Source organism: Bubalus bubalis, chromosome X (genome assembly GCF_019923935.1).
Source record: "Bubalus bubalis isolate 160015118507 breed Murrah chromosome X, NDDB_SH_1, whole genome shotgun sequence".
Lineage (NCBI taxonomy): Eukaryota > Metazoa > Chordata > Mammalia > Artiodactyla > Bovidae > Bubalus > Bubalus bubalis.
Genome location: NC_059181.1, coordinates 62,236,410 through 62,253,315, shown reverse-complemented (window position 1 = coordinate 62,253,315; position 16,906 = coordinate 62,236,410). Strand labels below are relative to the sequence as shown.

At 41.9% G+C, this 16,906-nt stretch overlaps 2 protein-coding genes across 2 annotated transcripts in view; one reads left to right on the top strand and one right to left on the bottom strand.

Annotated features, from left to right (window-relative positions):
* AWAT2 (acyl-CoA wax alcohol acyltransferase 2) overlaps nucleotides 1–16,906 on the top strand; it is a 55,169-nt gene that overhangs the window by 9,736 nt on the left and 28,527 nt on the right. The gene's annotated exons all lie outside the window — the stretch shown is intronic.
* On the bottom strand, nucleotides 7,216–9,646 carry OTUD6A (OTU deubiquitinase 6A). The gene has a single exon (XM_006074182.4). The coding sequence runs from the start codon at nucleotides 9,424–9,426 to the stop codon at nucleotides 8,551–8,553; it is 876 nt and encodes a 291-aa protein (XP_006074244.2). The 5' UTR covers nucleotides 9,427–9,646; the 3' UTR covers nucleotides 7,216–8,550.

Below are 16,906 nucleotides of genomic sequence, written 5' to 3'. Positions count from 1 at the left end.
TTGCATAATCTCCCTAGGAGATACCACTGAAAAAAGAATCAAAATGAGATAAGAAAATGTCTTCTTTTTCAAACTAGGAACAGGCCACAGTCGCACAGCACAACCTTGGTATCTCCATAGGCAAAATAGTTTAAACCAAAGTACAAAAACAAAGACACCGGGAAAAAAAGGCACAAGCAACCTGACTCCTCCCACACCCTCCCTTACCCGATGACAAAAGGCAGTCCACTGTTTATTTCTGTTTCCTTTGTTTTCTATCTGTTGCTCCAAGGGCTAAGTTTTCTCTTTGCATCTTTTTTTTAATCTTCTAAATGGGAGCATAGGCAATTTGCCTTTAGTTTCTACTAGTTATTTTTGTGATGGTAAGCACCATGCTTAAGCCTCTAATTCTCAATTTTTCCATTTCAAAAGTGAAGTGGTATCTCTGATTTACCCTCTGAGAGATAAGAAAAATTTCACATTTATTCTTTACCTCCTGATTTTTGTTGTCTAGTTTTTGTCCCTATCTATTTTAGATTAATTGTGATTATTTTTTCATCACATAGCTTTTCTTCCAAGGACTGTACCTGACTGCCAAAGAGTCTCATTCATAAAAAGGCCCAGGCCTAGTTTCACAAGTGAATGGACTATTTCAAACTTTCAAGAAACAGATAATTCCTCTGCTATTAAAATTACCCCAGAGGAAGAAGAAGAAAGGAAATAGTGTTTTGAAATCATTTTTTCTATTTTTTAGATGATACATGCTAAAAGTTTCTACTTAAAAATTCAGTGATATCATTATAAACAAAGTATGGTATATACCACAATGGTATTTAGCTTTAAATAGGAAATTCTGACACCTGTTACAATGTCCATGAACCTTGAAGACATTATGCGATGTGAAGTAAGCCAGTCACAAAAGGACAAATACTGTATGATTCCACTTATATAAGGCACATAGAGTAGTTAATTTGAGAGACAGAAAGTAGAATGTTGGTTGCCAGGGGCTAGTGGGAGAGAGAATGAGGAGATGTATAGCTTTACAGAAAAAAAATTAAACTATATCGAAGTATATAGTTTAAAAGCACAACACATTTCTCCTTCTGCTCACCCATTTCTTTCCCTCTCCCTAGAGGAAACAATTCATATGGATGATCCAAAATTTACTCAGCTAGTCCTTACTGAGGATATTTAGGCTATATCTAGGTTTTTGCTTTGACAAACAACACTGTAATGAATACCTTTGAAATACACTGTTGTATAATATGTATATCTGTAGTATAGATCCCTGGATATAGACTGCTAGGTCAAAAGCTACATGCATTTTATTTAGATTTATTTATGAATTCATATAGTTCAAAACAGTTCAGCTGTTTAAGAGATTACACAGTGCAAAGCCCCCTCCCATCCTTTTCCCCAGCAACTTGGTTCCCTTTCTCAAAAGCAACCAATATTATCATTTAAAATATATTCTGTAGTCATGTACAAGGGAAACAGTATATTTATATCTATGAAATATACATATATATATAGTAGTGGTTTTTCACACTTTAAACTTGGTATCTATTGCCAAATTGTCCTCCTGTTTACGTATCATCAACAGTGTTTGAGAATGCTTATTTCTGCATTCTCCCATGAACACAGCATATTATCAAACTTGACTTCTTTGCAAATCTGGCTGATGAAAAATGGTATCTAATTTAATTTGTATTTACTTAATTTGTAATATTATGGGTAAAACTGATGGTTACTAAAGCTGTGAGACCATGCTAGCTTTTCCCTGCAGCCTCTTTCCCACAGGTCCCTTACCTTTCACCTCTATCCCCCAGCTCCAATGAACATGAGACACCCTGTTCTTTCACTCCTGCCTCTGGTCTGGCTGTTTTCCCTGTGAGCTGCTCCTAAGCCTCCCTGCCACCCCCAGGTCTGATGAAGTGTCCTTCGTCTGTGCTTCCTTGCATCACAGCACTGATCATGCTACTTTCTGTTTATTTATGTTTTCCTATCTGCCATCTCTACTGGATGGTGAGCACTAGGACTAGACTTTTTATCTCTCTACCTCTATTGTTTATCATCATTCTCCTCAATAAATATGAAGTGAATGGATGAATGGACAGCTGGCAGTTTCAAATGGAGGTCACTGGAATGCAGCTATTCTATGTGACTGACTGAAAAGCAATCTACCCTCTCATTAAGAATGGAATATATGTGGAAGATGGCACTTCAAATCAGTGGTGAAATGGTGGATTATTCAATAAGTGGTGTTGGGCTAACTGCTTAATTACCATAATTGGAGAAAATCAATGTATGTCTTTATCTTACACCCAAATAATTTCCAGGTGGATATGCTAGTATTAAATATAAACAGAAAGCATAAATAACTTGAAAGAAAGTGTATACAAATGTTGATTCAACCTAGGGATGGAGAAGCCCTTTCTAAGCATGATAACAAGACAGAAACCATGAAGAAAAAGATCAGTAGATAGACTCCACTACAATTTTAAACTTTAGCATATGGAAAACTGAAAGGTTAATAATATATGGGAAAAAATTATTTTTTAAAAATCTGAATGACAAGTGGAAAGACCTATCAAAAATCCCTAAGAAGAATACAAACTTACCCATAGAAAATTAAGCAAAGGTCAGGAATGAAATATACATGCTAATAAATACTTAGAGGAATATTCCATCTTAGTAGTAATCAACAAAGAGTGAACTAATACAACGTTTTTCACCTAACAAAGTAGCAAAGATCATAATTTTCAGTGTTCACAACTATATGGAAAAATAACACTCTCATTCCGTGGGAGTGTAAATTGGTGCACTCTTCTGGAGGGCAATTTACCAGTATGCATTAAAAGCCTCTCCTTTTGATCTAGATCACTTCTAGAAATCTTATCAAAAGGAAATAATCAGATATATAGACAAGGACTCAGCTACAAGGATATTACAATGGCATATTTATAGCAGTGAGAAATTGAAAGCAATCTAAATGTCCAACAATAGAATAGAATAAATAAATCATGGCACATTCAGAGGCTAGAATGCAGGCATTAAAATCATTGTATTGAAGACTAAGGACAAAGTTTACATTGTATGCTTATATTGTATTGTTAGGTAAAAGAAAAAAAGTAGTTTGAATAGAATGATACGAGTTTGATTTTTTACAATATGTGAGTCTATGTGTTTGTGTAGAAAAAGCCTGGAAGGAAGATACTGACTGACCTGAAGAGTCCTTGTACATGGGCCACCCTGTCCCCAAGAGGGCACTTTGGTAAACTCCAGTGACTTTTGCTTTTACACTGTAGACCAAGGAGCTCTGGCTCCCACTGTGGGACCCGTGGAAAGAAGCTAAGTGGCTCCAAAAGTTACTGCAGACAAAATGAAGGAGTGGTTGCTGCCACATCCGATAGTGTCCTAGTCTTAGGCCCCTAGGTAATGGTACCAACATTTATTGTACATTTTATGTGTATTTTCATTTAATGTACCTACCATCCCAAGAGATACCTCTAAGACAAGTATTAACAGTCCCATGCCACTGATGAGGAAACTGAAGCCCAGAAAGATTCAATGACTTATCCAAGTCACAAAAATAGGAAGTGGATAGATGAAAGTGAAGTCGCTCAGTTGTGTCCGACTCTTTGCGACCCCATGGACTGTAGCCTATCAGGCTCCTCCGTCCATGGGATTTTCCAGGCAAGAGTGCTGGAGTGGATTGCCATTTCCTTCTCCAGGGGATCTTCCCGACCCAGGAATCGAACCCGGGTCTCCCGCATTGCGGGGAGATGCTTTACCGTCTGAGCCACCAAGGACTGGGCTTCAAAACCAATTAGATGTCCTTGTCTTTGGCTCCTAAGGCAAAAAGACATGATAATGAGTGAATGAAGAAGAGTACGCAAATTAATGAAGTTGCTTCTGGAATTGGATTCCTTTGGGAACAGCACCCCATGGCTTTTGCACACAAAATTGCCCAGAACAATCACTGTCCTTAGTGACTGTGGTCACTGTTACAAAATGGGACAGACTGCAAGTCCCTCTGTCCTGCCAGATCCCGCAGTGAAGGCCCCTTGTTTTTTGTGCTCTGGGCCTGGGAGGGATCTGGCCTGGATTTACTCTTCCCTGTCCTTCCAGAAGAAGGCAAATCCAGTGGAGGATGCTGGGACAGACCCAGTAAGATCTTAAGGGTTCCCAAGACAGAAATAGTTATTTCTCTTTTTTTAAGGACAAGCCTGTAAAATGGGACTCTGCTGATTTGTTTGGTGCCTTCTGCCAAAGAATTCCTTGGGCAGCACCAGCCCCTCCCCCACCACTCCCAGCAAGGCCCACATTATCCAGACAGTGCCGTCTGCACCAACCTAAGCCCTCTTTTCCACTCAGGGCCTCTGCTCCACCCATGCCCCCTTCCTTGGCCAGTGCACCCTTCCTCCCCCATTTCTACCCAGCCCCTCCCTACTTTATGTGCAGATATCTTCCCTAGCCAGGTGCCACGCCCTAGGCCTTCCTCCTTCAAAAGCCAGGAATCCCTTTTTCATCTTATACCAATTATACCTTCTATCAACCAGGCCCCTAGTCCTTGTCACCAGCCTATTCCTCCTTTCTCACTTCCCAAATGCTGCTCCTCAGTCTACATATCCTTGGAGCCAGCCCCACTGCCCCCTCCAGGTAGTCCCATTTCCCCACATTATGCAGCCTGCTCCAGTACATAACCCATCCCCTATCAGAAGCCCATAACCTGCCTGTACTTCAAAATCAGCCAGACCCTCCTCATCCAGGCTCTCTTTGTCTAATTATGCCTTCCACCCCAGCTACCTATGCCTGCTTCCCTGGCCAAGTCTAGCTCTCCAGCCTGGTTTCCTTCTCCAGCTAGGCAGGCTTCCTCTATACCCACCTAGATCTTCTCCCCAGCCGAGTCACATTCCCAGCCAGTATCCCCCTTTTGCAGCAACCCTACCCAGTCCCTTGCCCCAGAGTGTTACTGCTTCCTTCTCTGAGCCTGTACCCAGGCTCCCTGACCCAACTTGGTTTTCCTTTCCCAGTCTACGTCCCCTTGCCTAGCCAGGACCCTTTTCTCAGCCAGACCCTCTTCTTCAGCCTATGCCTCCTTCTTTGGATTTGCCCCTTTCTAAACCAGCCATCTTATTATCCTGTGCCCAACTCTCCAGCCTCTAACCACTTACCTGGAAGTTTTCCCATCCTGTACTGCAGCCCGGCCTCTGTATCATCCTATGGCCCCAGCCTCCCCTCCCCAGACAGGCCTCAATCCAGTCCATCTTCTTCCCCATGTAGGACCCGTCTGCTCACAGGACCCTCACCCAGCCAGGCTCCTCCCCAAATCTGCGACCCTGTTGACAGCCTCCTTAGCCAAGCTACCCTTCCCCAGGCAAGGCCCCTTTTCAAATCTTTGTTCCCTTGCCCTCATGGGACCCCTACCCCAGAAGGGGCCTCCTTCCGACAGCCAGGTGCCTGTGCCCGTCTTTTCCCTTTTCAGCTGGACCACTTTTCTAAGGCGTTCCCCTTCACTGGCCTTTCATAGCCAGTGCCTCCTTCCCCAGGCAGGCATCCCCCTCTCTCAGCTCTCCATCACCAGTGAAGTCCCTTCCCAAACATGTGACCTTTCCCTGCCAGGAACCCTTCACCCACACATGCCCCCAGCTGGCAACTCTTTCCCATCTGGATCCATCCCCACAGCCAGGCTCTCTTCACACCAGAACCTACAGCCTCTCTCCAAATTGAAGCTCATTTTCCCAGGCTGGCCTCCTTCCCAGGAAGGCCTTTTTCCTCAATTGTTGTACCCCTTCCTCAGCCAAACCCCTTCCCTAGCTTATTCCCTCTCCTCAGCCAGACCTTCCCCCCATCCCTAGCCTGTGCCCCGCACCCTCAGCTATATCCTTTTCCTCAACCATGTGCCCTCCCTCAGCCAGGACCTGTAAGGATACACACCCTTGTTCCCAGGCAGAATCCCTGCCTAGCAGGCTCTCCCCACCTGCTAAGCCCCCTCTCCCAGCCAGGTCCATCAACCCACCTATTATTGCATGCCCAGCCAGTGTCGATCTCAGCATTCTAGCCTCTCACCACCCTCTCATTCCCTAGGCAGATGTCCTCTCCCTCCCAGGCACCACTCCCTTGCCAGAAACCCTCCCCAGGCAGGCCACCTTTCCCTGCCAGGATATTTTCACCTCCTAATACCCCCATCCCGGCTAGACTCCCATCCTCAGCTTGTGCCATCCTATCAAGTCTGTGCTCCTTTATCTAAGACAGGCCTCTTTCCCCAGCCTCACTCTCTTCCCCAGCTTAAGCCTACTTTCCTAGCCATATGTTCCCTGGTCAGGTGCCAGTTCCCAGTCTTTCCCCCCTTTATCAGTCAAGTATTCCTTTCTTATCCTTTGCCCCCTAACTCAACTAGGCCTCTTTCCCTTGATCAGCCATGTCTCCTTTCCTAACCAGCCCCGCCCCATTATCCCCTTCCTAGCCTGGCCTCCCTCTTCACCCTGTGCCAGGTTCCCTTAACTAGCCATCTCCCCTTCTTCTGCCTGTTCCCCTTTCCCCTGCCATATCCCATTCATCCTCCTAGACTGACCCCTTCCCCAGTTTTCACCCTCCTTCCCAGCCAGGCCCCGTTCTACAGATTATGCCTCCCTTCCTGGCCTATTCTTCTCTCCCCAGCCAGCATTCTCACCCCTATAAAAGGCTCTCTTCTCACAGTGCATCCAAATACCCAGTTTTCTCGGGGACTTCCTCTTCTCAGCCAGCTGTCTATATGAAAATGTAACTGATGCACACATTTACATTTACAGTGAGCAATCTGGCAAGATTCCATATTTGTATTTTGAGAACAGGACCCCTGACCCTTAGAAAAAAAAAGCAGTGGTACTTTCGCTCTTGCAACTAGCCCTGGACTGGCAAGTTTTGGAAAGTGGGAGTACTTTTTCATGCATAGCAATGAGAACACCCTTAACTGAAGCCATTTCATGTTTTCACTGAGTGAAACATCAACTCAGGATAGCCTCAACTGTCTTGTTACTCCCTAAATCCTTCCCTGGAAGGCATTCCACTCCAGGCTACCACCAAGACTGCAGGCCCATACCTCCTCCCCTTTGGGAGGAAAAGCCTCACCTTTTACTGTGTCCTCCCCTTTCACTCCTACTCCCTAACCCTCCAGGCTTCCTTTGCTGAAGTAGATTCTGGGATACAAGCTCTATATGAACTAAGCCAGCTATACAAAAACAGAGAACTAGGTATTTTTAAACTGCTTTTATTCTTTAAACACATAGCATACATTTTCTGATGTTATATATTTTATTTTAGAAATCTGATGTGTACAAACAATTCTTAAATGAATGTAAGTAATCTCACTGAAATACAGGATGTAAAGGTTATTTTTTTTTTCACTTTAACTATTTTTTGGCAAATTCAAGATAACAACATGTCTCAAATATCAACAAAAGTATATTGCTCACTTTTTTTTGCTTCATACCAGTTGCAGATTTAACAATAATCAACTACTTGAATAGTTTAAAATCTTTTAAAATACTTGTTATCTCTAAGAATTAAGGAAAATTACTAAGTTCAGATCTTTCACACTTCATACCGGTTGTAGATAGAACAAAGCAGACCAACTACTTGAATAAAGTTATACCCTCTTATGTCTGAGAATAAAGGAAACTTACTAGTTCAGATCTCACCCCTCACAGTAAGTTAAGCTACCTATCAGTTTGTCTGTTTTTACTTCACACCAATTGCAGATATAATAAAATGGATCAACTACTTGAATAAAGTCACATCCTTTCCTGTCATTAATAAAGGAAATTAAATTGAGATCTGTCACATCTTAGAGCGCTTATCAGTTTAGGTAAATCTATTTTCTATATTTAATGCTTACATTTAACTTCTAAATTTAACAAATGCTATTATTTAGAATTCAGCAAACATCTAAACGACAATTAATTTGCAACCACACAAGGTTTTATGAAAAAACAAAGCAAAATACTAGAGGAGGTCTTGTTTGTAGCTTGAGACATCTCCTGAGTAGCCCAGATAAAGGGAAAATCAACCCCCTCCAACAGCCCACAGTACATTTTTCCCCAAAGAACTAAGCAAAAGTTATTCTCAAAACAAATCATTTTGATCACATCAGCTCCTTTAAGTAATTAATACATTTACAGGACAACGGGAAGATTCTGAGCTAAACTGATTTCCCCCCACCCAGGTGAAGAAAGCATCAAACCAAGTTGCCATTTTTTGAACCTCAAAGTTATTTGCAACAAGACCAATTCTCACGGTGGGGTGTGGGGAGAGAGACCCTTCAGGGCCAGAAGTGGTGAAAACTTGGCAAACACACTCCCCTCAGAGAGGACTATACAGATCTCTTGGTAGGGGATGGAAGAGCGAGGTGGGTAGGTAGGGGGTGGAGGGCAGAGAGAGAGGGGGTGAGCTCTGAGTAAAATGAAGGAAAAAAAAAAAAAAAGAAAGAAAGAAAACCGAAGGAAAAAAGAAAACAGAGCCTACTGAGGAGACGCGGTAGCGGCGGCTTTGGCTCCGGTGGCAACGGCCACAGCGATGGCAAAGGCGGGCCTAGAAGAGACGAGGGGCTGCGCCCCCAGCGGCGCCGGCCTCCTGCGGCTTCACGGAGTTGAAGTGCGCCCCGAAGTTGCAGGAGTAGCGCACGTAGACCAGGATTAGCGGCTTCTTGGTGTACTCCTCTCCAATGACGATGGCTGGCGAGTCGGCCTGGATCACCTCGATGGGGGTCTGCAGGACGTGTGACAGGGCCCTCAGCTCCAGCTGGCTTCCCCACGATGCACTGCCCACGATGTCGTCGCAGTAGCTCAAGAAGTAGTCGCGGCTGTAGGCGTCACCGGGTGCGAGGTGGCTGAAGAAAGGCAAGAAATCATCGATGTGCTTCCGCATGTATTCGGCGGTGCGGCTCCGCAGGCTCTCCACGGTCACGGAGAACACCAGCTGGTCTTGGATGGCACGATACATGCAGTGGCTATCAGTTGGCATAGCCTTCATCTCTAGATGCTTGGCCTCCAGGATGCCGGTGAGCTTCTCTTCCTCGTCTTGGCGGAAGCTGGCCAGACACTCCATGTCAACCTCCGCAAAGCTCTCCTGGCGTGCCCTCTCGAGGGCTGCCCTTCTTTCGCGCTTTCTCTGTGCCCTGGAGAAGCCCGGAGGCTGGTTCTCGAGATTCATCTTGGCTAGATCTTCAGTGACAGAATCAATGATGATGATATTAGGGAAACTCTCTTGCAACTTCTCCAGCTCCTGCTGGTGCTTCTGCTCCATCTCGGCCTCAAGGCGGGCCACCTCGAGATTCAACTGCTTTCTTTTCTTCTTGTCGGTCTTGGGGACCGAACTCTTCATGAACTGAATGCGGGCCTGTAGCTCTTTCTTCTCGCGGTAGTGGCGTCGTAACATCCGCTGTTGTTCACTCCGTGAATCTTCCATGATCTTTAATGGCAGGAGAGAAGTTTGGTGGCAGCTTAAGTACTACCACCGTTTACATCAACAGTCCAACCACCAACCTAGCTAGAGCTCTTCAACCTCCTCTGGCCACTGCACTCTGCTCTCCTCGAGAGCTGGTTGCTCTCACCCTATTCACGGTCCTCTCTGCCATTGGCCAACGTCTCTCCATGGTTACGCCGCCTGAACACGTCTGGCGCTATGATTGGCTGTTGGGAGACCCTTCATATACCTCCATTAGACCCCGTAGCAACTGAGGCTTCCATTTTGAGCTGGGTTCTAATTCCCGCTTTAAAGTACCGCCTTTGTACTGTTACGTGTGACTATGAGCTTGTGGAGAGTTTTCACAGACTCTTAACTGCCTACTTCACGTCCTAGCCTGAACACAAGGCAGACACTGGTCATGCTTGAGAATCACATGACAAATACTGTTAGCTGTGTGTCCTCTGACACTGGACTTCCCATTGCTCCTAGTGTTCTGGAGGCAACTTGTCTCTCTCCAGTTCTTTCGTTCCCTTGACTGATGAACACTTAATTTTGTGTGTCAGAACAAAGACATTTCCTTATGGTCCTGGGAACACAGAGTCCTTTCAGTTTACGCCTCAAATCCACCCCGTCCCATCTCAGTGTGAGAAACCAACAGCCACTCTCATTCACTCATTCACTACAGTTAAGCAGACTTCCACTTGTGCCAACAGAATAAAGTAAAGTGAAGTCGCTCAGTCGTGTCCGACTCTTTGTGACCCCGTGGACTGTAGCCCACCAGGTTCCTCTGTCCATGGGATTCTCCAGGCAAGAATACTGGAGTGGGTTGTCATTTCCTTCTCCAGAGGGATCTTCCTGACCCAGGGATCGAACCCAGGTCTCCAGCCAGATGCTTTAACCTCTGAGCCACCAGGGAAGCCGTAAATAGGAAGTTGATAGATGAAAGTGAAGTCGCTCAGTCGTGTCCGACTTTTTGCAACCCCATGGACTGTAGCCTATCAGGCTCCTCCGTCCTTGGGATTTTCCAGGCAAGAGTGTTGGAGTGGATTGCCATTTCCTTCTCCAGGGGATCTTCCTGACCCAGGAATCGAACCCGTTGTCTCCCGCATTGCGGGAAGATGCTTTACCGTCTGAGCCACCAGGGACTAGCGTCTGCCCACAATGCAGGAGACCTGGGTTCGATTCCATGGCACGTATATATTGTTTCAGCTTTGGGTTGTTACAACCCCTGCTATAAACATCCATATATAAATATTTTTTGTGAGCACAAGTCTTCATTTCTTTGGGGAAAATACCCAGGAGTGCAATTTCGGAGTCATATTATAAGTGTGTGTTCAGTTTTTTAAGAAGCTATTTTCCAGAGCAGCTATACCATGTGCATTCTCGCCAGCAGTGTATACAGGATCCAGTTTCTTTGCATCCTCACCAGCATTTGATGTCTTAATTTTTTTATTTTAGTCATTCTGATATATGTGTAGTGACATCTCACTGTGGTTTTAATTTGTGTTTCCCTGGTGGCTAGTCATGTTCATCTTTTCATGTGCCCATTTGCCATCTGTGCCATATCCTCTTGGGTTAAATCTTTGTTATTTGCCCATTTTATAACTGAACTGTTGTTTTTTTTTTTGACATTGAGTTTTGAAAGTTTTTTCTATATTTTAGATACTTGTTCTTTGGTGGATATGTGCCTTTCAAGTATTTTCTCCCACATTGTAACTTGTCTTTTTATCTCTTGGTGTTTCTCAGGCAAAAGTTTCCAATTTTGATGAAGTTCAACCTACCAAATTTTTCCTCCATAAGTCATGGTTTTGATGTCAAGAACTCTTTGATCCCAAATAAACCTAGATCCCAAATAATTTGTCCTGTTTTTTACTAGAAGTTTTACAACTTTAGGTTTTAGATTGAAATCTGTGGTCTCTTTTGTGTTTATTTTCATGTAAACTTTGAGGTTTAAGCCAAGGTTCATTCTTTTACCTGTGGTTGTCCAGTTGCTCCAGCATCATTTGCTGGAAAGTCTATGCTTCCTCCATTGAACTGATTTGCATTTTTGTAGAAAACCATTTAACCATATATTTGTTAATCTATTTCTTCATTCTCTATTCTGTTCCATTGATCAATGTGTCTATCCCTCCTTCAACACTATACGGTATTGATTACTATGGAATAAGTCTTGAATATAGTTAGACCCTTTCCTTCAACTTTATTCTTTTTCAAAATTGTTTTAGCTATTCTAAATCTTTCGTGTTTGCATATAAATTTTAGAATAATATTGTCTATATCTACAAAAAATCTTGCTAGGATTTTCATAGGAATCATGTTAGAGCCATATATCATTTTGAGGAGAAATGACATCTTTACTATGTTTAGTTTTCCAATCTATGAACACCTGGATATGTATATGTATCTCCATTTATTTAAATTTCATTGATTTTTTACAAATATTTTATAATTTTCAATATTTATGTCCTGTACATATTTTGTTAGATTTACACTAAGCATTTCATTTTTTGAGTGACAGTAAATGGTGCTGTATTTTTACTTTTGGTGTTCACATGTACATTGCTAGTATGTAGAAATACAGTTGACTTTTGTATGTTCATCTTGTATTCTATGACCTTGTTCAACTGACTTACTATTTCTCAGTTCAGTTCAGTTCAGTCACTCAGTCGTGTCCGACTCTTTGTGACCCCATGAATCGCAGCACGCCAGGCCTCCCTGTCCATCAGCAACTCCCGGAGTTCACACTCACGTCCATCGAGTCAGTGATGCCATCCAGCCATCTCATCCTGTGTCGTCCCCTTCTCCTCTTGCCCCCAATCCCTCCCAGCATCAGAGTCTTTTCCAATGAGTCAACTCTTCGCATGAGGTGGCCAAAGTACTGGAGTTTCAGCTTTAGCATCATTCCTTCCAAAGAAATCCCAGGGCTGATCTCCTTCAGAATGGACTGGTTGGATCTCCTTGCAGTCCAAGGGACTCTCAAGAGTCTTCTCCAACACTACAGTTCAAAAGCATCAGTTCTTCAGCGCTCAGCCTTCTTCACAGTCCAACTCTCACATCCGTACATGACCACAGGAAAAACCATAGCCTTGACTAGCCAGACCTTTGTTGGCAAAGTAATGCCTCTGCTTTTGAATATGCTATCTAGGTTGGTCATAACTTTCCTTCCAAGGAGTAAATGTCTTTTAATTTCATGGCTGCAGTCACCATCTGCAGTGATTTTGGAGCCCCCCAAAATAAAGTCTGACACTGTTTCCACTGTTTCCCCATCTATTTCCCATGAAGTGATGGGACTGGATGCCATGATCTTCGTTTTCTGAATGTTGAGCTTTAAGCCAACTTTTTCACTCTCCACTTTCACTTTCCTCTTCTCTTTCTGCCATAAGGGTGGTGTCATCTGCATATCTGATGTTATTGATATTTCTCCCAGCAATCTTGATTCCAGCTTGTGTTTCTTCCAGTCCAGCGTTTCTCATGATGTGCTCTGCATATAAGTTAAATAAGCAGGGTGACAATATACAGCCTTGATGTACTCCTTTTCCTATTTGGAACCAGTCTGTTGTTCCATGTCCAGTTCTAACTCTTGCTTCCTGACCTGCATACAGATTTCGCAAGAGGCAGGTCAGGTGGTCTGGTATTCCCATCTCTTTCAGAATTGTCCACAGTTTATCGTGATCCACACAGTCAAAGGCTTTGGCATAGTCAATAAAGCAGGAATAGATGTTTTTCTGAAACTCTCTTGCTTTTTCCATGATCCAGCGGATGTTGGCAATTTGATCTCTGGTTCCTCTGCCTTTTCTAAAACCAGCTTGAACATCAGGAAGTTCATGTTTCACATATTGCTGAAGCCTGGCTTGGAGAATTTTGAGCATTACTTTACTAGTGTGTGAGATGAGTGCAACTGTGAGGTAGTTTGAGCATTCTTTGGCATTGCCTTTCTTTGGAATTGGAACGAAAACTGACCTTTTCCAGTCCTGTGGCCACTGCTGAGTTTTCCAAATTTGCTGGCATATTGAGTGCAGCACTTTCACAGCATCATCTTTCAGGATTTGAAATAGCTCAACTGGAATCCCATCCCCTCCACTAGCTTTGTTCGTAGTGATGCTTTCTAAGGCCCACTTGACTTCACATTCCAGGATGTCTGGCTCTAGGTCAGTGAGCACACCATCGTGATTACCTGGGTCGTGAAGCTCTTTTTTGTACAGTTCTTCGTTGTATTCTTGCCACCTCTTCTTAATATCTTCTGCTTCTGTTAGGTCCATACCATTTCTGTTCTTTATCGAGCCCATCTTTGCATGAAATGTTCCCTTGGTATCTCTCATTTTCTTGAAGAGATCTCTAGTCTTTCCCATTCTGTTGTTTTCCTCTATTTCTTTGCATTGATCGCTGAAGAAGGCTTTCTTATCTCTTCTTGCTATTCTTTGGAACTTTACTATTTCTAGGTGGGTTTTTTTTGGGGGGGGGCAGTGCGTAGATTCTTTGGAATTATCTTTGTAGAGGATCATGTCATCTGTGAATAGAGACAGTTTTATTGCATTTTTTTCAATCTATATCCTTTCATTTCCCCTTTTGCCTTATTGTTGCACTGATTATAACTTCTAGCACTATATTGAATAAGAGTGGTGAGTGTAGGCAGACTTGCTTTGTTCTGGGTCTTGGGCAAAGCATCTCATCTCTCCACATTATGTATGTTATTAGTGGTAGGGTTTTTGCTTTTGTTTTGGTAGATGATCTTTATCAACTTGAGGAAATTACCCTCTGTTTCTATTCTTCTGAGAGTTTTTAAAAATATGAATGGGCATTGAATTTTGTCAAATATTTTTTCTTTATCAATTGAACTGTTTGTGTGATTTTTCTTCTTTAGTCTGTTAACATGGTGGATTACATTGATGGATTGTCAAGTACTGAACCAGTCCTGAATTCCGGGAATAAACTCAACTTGGTCATGGTTTATAATTCTTTATATACATTGCTTAATTTTATTTGCTAATATTTTATTAAGGATTTAAAAACCTACCTTCATGAGAGATATTTGCCTGTAGTTTTCTTGTTCAGTACTGTTTTGTTTAGTTTTGCTATTAGGGTAGTATTAGCTTCATAAAATGAATTTTAAAGTGTTCCTTCCTCGTCTGTTTTTCTAGAAGAGATTTTGTAGCCTCAGTGTTAATTCTTCCAGTGTTTGGTAGGATTCTTCAGTGAAAACATCTGGGCCAAAAAATTACTGTTGGGGAAGCATTAAAATTACAAAATTATTTTCCTTAATAGTTTTGAGGCTAATCAAATTATGTATTTCATATTGGGTGGATTTTGATAGTTTGTGTTTTTTTGAGGCATTGGTCTGTTTCAAAGTAATCAAATTTATGTGAGTTGGTTTCTTTGTATTCCATTATTACGGTTTGATGTGTATAGGATCTGTAGTGCTTTTCCCTGCTTTATTCCTGATGTTAGTAATGTATGTCTTCCCTTTTACATTATTTGTTCTTTGTCAGTCTTTCTAGATATTTGTCAATTTTGTTGATCTTTTGAAAGAACCAGCTCAGAGTTTCACTGATTTCCCCTATTGCTTTTCTGTTTTCAATTTCACTTATTTCTGCTCTCAGTTTTTCTTCTCTCTGCTTGCTTTGGGTGTAGGTCACTGTTCTTTTTAGGTGGGAGCTTAGATGATTCATTTCAGGCTTTTCCTCTTTTTCTAATGTACATACATTTAGTGCCATAAATCTCCTTCTCAATACTGCTTTAACTGTATTTCACAAATTATGCTATGCTGCTGCTGCTAAGTCGCTTCAGTCATGTCCGACTCTGTGCGACCCCATAGACGGCAGCCCACCAGGCTCCGCTGTCCCTGGGATTCTCCAGGCAAGAGTACTGGAGTGGGTTGCCATTGCCTACTCCGATTTAACCTTGGGGGATTGTTTATGGCCCAGAATATGTTCTATCTTGACATATATTCAAAGGGCACTTGAAAGTAATGTATTTTCTGTTATGGTTGGATGATGTGTTCTATACATGTTGTTTAGATTCCACTGGTTGATAGTATTGTTGACTTCTAGATCCTTCCTGATTTTCTGTTAAATTCAGAGGTGTTTTGAAGTCTCTAATTGTAATTCTAGTTTTTCTATTTTTCCTTTCAGTTTTATCAGGATTTGCTTCATATATTTTGCACCTCTGTTGCAAATCTTGCACATTTAAGATTTTTTTTTTTTGGTGAATTCACCTTTTTATCATTATGTAATGCCTCCTCTGTCTCCAGTAATTTTCTTTGCTCTGAAATCTTTTTTTGATACTAATGTAACCATTCTTTATTAATGTTTGCATGATATATATTTTTCTATCCCTTTACTTTCAACTTTCCAATATCATTATATTTGAAGTGACTTTTTTTGTAGATAGCATGTAGTTGGGTCATGTTTTTTAATCTACTCTGTCACTCTTTATCTTTTAACTGGTATGTGTGTAGATCACTTACATTTAAGGGAATTATTGACACGTTAGGGCTTAAGTCTGACACTAACTTTTTGTTTTCTGTTCATTCTGTGCTTCTTTGTTTTCTTTTCTTCCCTTCCTTTGGATTACTCGAACATTTTTTAGAATTCAATTTTGATTTATCTACAGGTATACCTCACAGATATTGCAGGTTTCATTCCAGTCACCACAATAAAGTGAATACTGCAATAAAGTGAGCGACACCAATTTTTTGGTTTCTTAGTGTATATAAAAGTTATGTTTATACTATACTGTAGTCTATAGCATAATGTCTGAAAAAACAATGTACATACCTTACTTTTAAAAATACTTCAGTGGTAAAAAATGCTAACCATCATCTGAGCCTTCATCAAGTTATAATCTTTCTGTAATAATATCAAAGATTACTGATTACAGATCACCATAACAAATATAATAATAATGAACAGCTTGAAATATTGTAATAATTACCAAGATGTGATACAGAGATATGGAGTGAGCAAATGCTGTGGGAAAAATGGGGCCAATATACTTGCTGAATGCAAGGTGGCCACAAACCTTCAATTTGTAAAAAATGCTGTATCTGTAAGGTGCAATAAAATAAGATATGCATGTATAGTGTTTCTGAATGTATCTCTTTGTATAACTTCTTTAGTGGCTGCTCTAGGTACATTTATAGTGTGTGTATGTGTGTGCACACATATGTGTGTATTACCAAAATCTATGGTTTTGTCAGCCCTTTACCCTCACCCATTTATAACACAACTATCTTGTGTCCCCTATATACACTGAAAACCATATTAGTTTTCTAATTTTTGCCTCAATCTTCAAACATAATCGACAACTCAAGGGGAGAAGGAGAGTCCATTTTGTTTACCATACTTTTGCTTATCATGTTTTTTTTTTCTTCCTGATTTTCCAGAATTTTTCCTTTATCTTTACAGTTCAGAGAACATCATTCAGTCATTCTTTCAGGTAGGTCTCTCTGAAAAAAATTCTCTTGGTTTTCCTTCATCTGAGA